Source organism: Chaetura pelagica, unplaced genomic scaffold, assembly GCF_000747805.2.
Source record: "Chaetura pelagica isolate M959 unplaced genomic scaffold, ChaPel_1.0 scaffold1222, whole genome shotgun sequence".
In the NCBI taxonomy this organism is placed as follows: Eukaryota; Metazoa; Chordata; class Aves; order Apodiformes; family Apodidae; genus Chaetura; species Chaetura pelagica.
In genome coordinates, this window is record NW_009952494.1 from 286,777 (window position 1) to 289,998 (window position 3,222).

Genomic DNA, 3,222 nt, shown 5'->3' on the forward strand with positions numbered 1-3,222 from the left:
CGTCGTGCCGGTGCAGCATCGTGCCACACACTCTCCTCACCCTCCACAGCCAGCCCAGAGCTCCTTGCATCGAGCAGCCAGGGCAGGAAGGGGAGAGGGCTGTGGGCAGGCTGTTTCAGCTAAAAAAAACCCTGGATCCAATCCCTGGGGAGTGTAGGAGCATGTAGGGATGCCCCGAGCCCATCTTTGTGCCTGGGTGGGCGAGTCTGCTGCAGGATGGGTGCCGAGAGCCTGAGAGAGGCTGCACTGGGTCAGAGCTGGCTCGCTCAACCTTCTCGTCCCTTTGTGTCTCCAGAAAATAGGTTTTTTATTACTTCTTACGGAGGTTTGTACATATCGGACGTGCAGAAGGAAGATGCCTTGTCCACCTACAGGTGTATCACCAAGCACAAGTACAGCGGGGAGACGCGGCAGAGCAACGGTGCCCGGCTCTCGGTCTCAGGTGAGCTCATGGCTGCTGGCAAGGCTGGCACATCCCACTGTGGGGGCAGGATGTCCCGTTGGGGCTGCACAGGAGGGCTGTTGGTGCCCCCCGTGTGCCCGCAGCCCCCCCGGTGCTGGCGGCGGGGAGCGGCAGTGCTGCTTGGCACCCCGCGCAGGGGCGATGGGCTGGGAGGCGATGCGATGTGACAGCGGAGATGGGAGCAGCCTGGCGCGCCGCGACGAGCGTGCAAGCGATACTGCGGCGCGGTCCCCGTGCCGGCTGTCTCGGGGCGCTCCCAGCTCCACTCACTGCCCAAATTACTCTGCTCGGGAGGAGTTCACCCGACTTGCAGCCGTGCTCAGCGTGCACGATCTCTGCCATATGCTTTTTCCATCCCGGGGTTGCGGGCTGTGCTCCTGCACTTACTCCTGCAATTAGCCCCAAGGAGGTAGAGAAGGGGCCCAGGATGGCTGGGCTGGGGCCTCTCAGAGGCCAGAGGGTCCTGCTCCCAGCCATGGCCATCCTGCTGCGTGGTCCCCAAGGAGCACGGGCAGCCACCAGGTCCTTCATCTCCGTGCATGTTCGACCAGGTCTGGTCCCCTCCTGGCCCTGTCATTATTTACACATCACAGTGTTTTACTTCTGCTTGGGGGTATTGAAAGAGATTTCTTTCCCCTGAAATTTCATTTCACATCTGAGACTTGGTGATTAATTTTCTCCTTTCCCAGCTGCCTGATTGGGCCCCTTTGCTGGTAAATTTTGAAACGTGCCACAGAATTTGTGTATTTTGCATCGATTAGGTGTCACCTAGAGTAATTCCCCTGGTGCTGAGTTTATTTGTCCCATCAGCTAGTGAGATGGGTTTTCCTCCCACCAAACCTTCAGCCCTGATCACTGATGGCCATGCCAGCCATCTGAGGCAACACAAAAGGAGGTGTCTGGTGTCCTGGACTCCTGCCTGGCAGAGCAGGGGATGGAGAGAGCCGCTCACTCCTGGCTGATGCGGAGGGTGGTTCCAGAGTTGCAGGGGGAAGCCTCACCAGCTTCGCCAGGTGAGCCCGTTTCCTTTCCCAACACAGACCCGGCAGAGTCCATCCCCACGCTGCTAGACAGCTTCCAGCCGCGGGAGGTGCGGGCGGGCGGGCTGGTGGAGCTGCCCTGCATCGCCTCGGGGTACCCCAACCCGGCCGTGCGCTGGGTGAAGGACGGGCGCCCGCTCCCCGCCGACAGCCGCTGGGCCAAGCGCGTGACGGGCCTGACCATCAGCGACCTGCGCGTGGAGGACAGCGGGACCTACATCTGCGAGGTGACCAACACCTTCGGCTCCGCAGAGGTCACGGGGACCCTCACGGTCATCGGTGAGAGCTGGCGGGCGGGAGCGGGGCACGGTGGCGGGGAGAGCTCTGTCCTGCTGCCTGGGGCACAGCTTGCTAAAGCCTTCTTAAGTGTAAAGCCTTTATAAATAGATGCCTCAGAGGGTTTATTCAGCCGGATGAATTACAGACCTCGTGTCTCAGGTGGCAGCGTCAGTTTTACATTGGGTGCCTTGGCACTTTGTTTTGTTGACTTCCATGAAATAAGCTTCAGCAAACAGTAAATATAATTTGGGCGGGTCATGTATTTATTTCTTGTGTTGTTCCTGGGGGCTCCTCTTGTCACCAGGATCCGGGGGGTCCTGGAGCCTGTGCTTGCCTTACCTGGAGCACCCTGTGGCAAGTAGACCACTGGCCAGGCACCAGCAGCCTGCTCTGAGCCACCCTGGTGTGTCCCCAGCTTGGTGCTGTCCCCATCATAATGGCCACATCATCTTCCAGCAGCCATCCTGCCACCTCCCTCGTGGCACCTACCCTGCTGGCACCTCCAGCAGGACCTGGAGTGGATGGTCAAAACAAGGGGTGTCAGCAGGGAGGCTGCTAGGCATCCACCTTCCCTAGCATGCAGTGACATTTTGCACATCATCAGGCTGGTGCTTCCCAGGCAGGAGGGGCAGAGAGGGTGTGGAAATGATGGGGCACTGCCCAGTGCCACCAACGCCTCACCCGCTCTCACCCTTTCTTGCACAGACCCTCTGCGTGTGACCCTCACACCAAAGAAACTCAAAACGGGCATCGGCAGCACCGTCATCCTCTCTTGTGCCCTCAGTGGGTCCCCTGAGTACGTCATCCGCTGGTACCGCAACACGGACCTGGTGGTGGTGGATGACTACATCTCCATCCGGGGGATCAGCAATGAGACCCTCCTCATCACAGCCGCACAGAAGAGCCACTCGGGGGCCTACCAGTGCTTTGCCACCCGCAAGTCCCAGACGGCACAGGACTTCTCCATCATCACGCTGGAGGGTGAGCTGGCTTCCTCAGGGTAGGGGCTGGTGGGAGCTTTCCTCTGCCCTTCTCCAAGCTGCTGCATCTTCGGGGTGTGTCGGGATGCTTTGTGCATGGCTGGAAGGCAGTGGGACCCACTGGGGTGGAGGGTCCCAGGCCAGGCAGCTCCCAGTCTGCTCCTGGGTTGTGCCTGCCGTCTACAAGCAGCTCAGGGACACAGCATGGCCAGGACAGGGAAGCAGCTTGACTTGCCTATCCCCAGCCCTGAGCAGAGGTCCTGCCTTTCACCAGCTGTCCTCTCCCTGACCCAGGTTGCTGGGTGCCTGGGCAAGGGCCGGGCTCTGCCGAGCTAAGAGTCCTCTTGAGCCAGCGTTGGTACCAGCCAGTATCTCCCCACTGTGGGGATGTGCACGCTGCTCCCTCTTCTCTATCCGAGCTGGAATCTCTGCGGGTGACTGCTGCTGCCTGTGGCTGCCC

The 3,222-nt window shown here is 60.2% G+C and overlaps 1 protein-coding gene across 1 annotated transcript in view; it reads left to right on the plus strand.

Annotated features, from left to right (window-relative positions):
* DSCAML1 (Down syndrome cell adhesion molecule like 1) overlaps positions 1-3,222 on the plus strand; it is a 98,293-nt gene that overhangs the window by 69,497 nt on the left and 25,574 nt on the right. Inside the window, 3 exon segments of the mRNA XM_010008897.1 lie at positions 296-442; positions 1,504-1,782; positions 2,488-2,763. Of these exon segments, the coding sequence (XP_010007199.1) occupies positions 296-442; positions 1,504-1,782; positions 2,488-2,763 (702 nt within the window).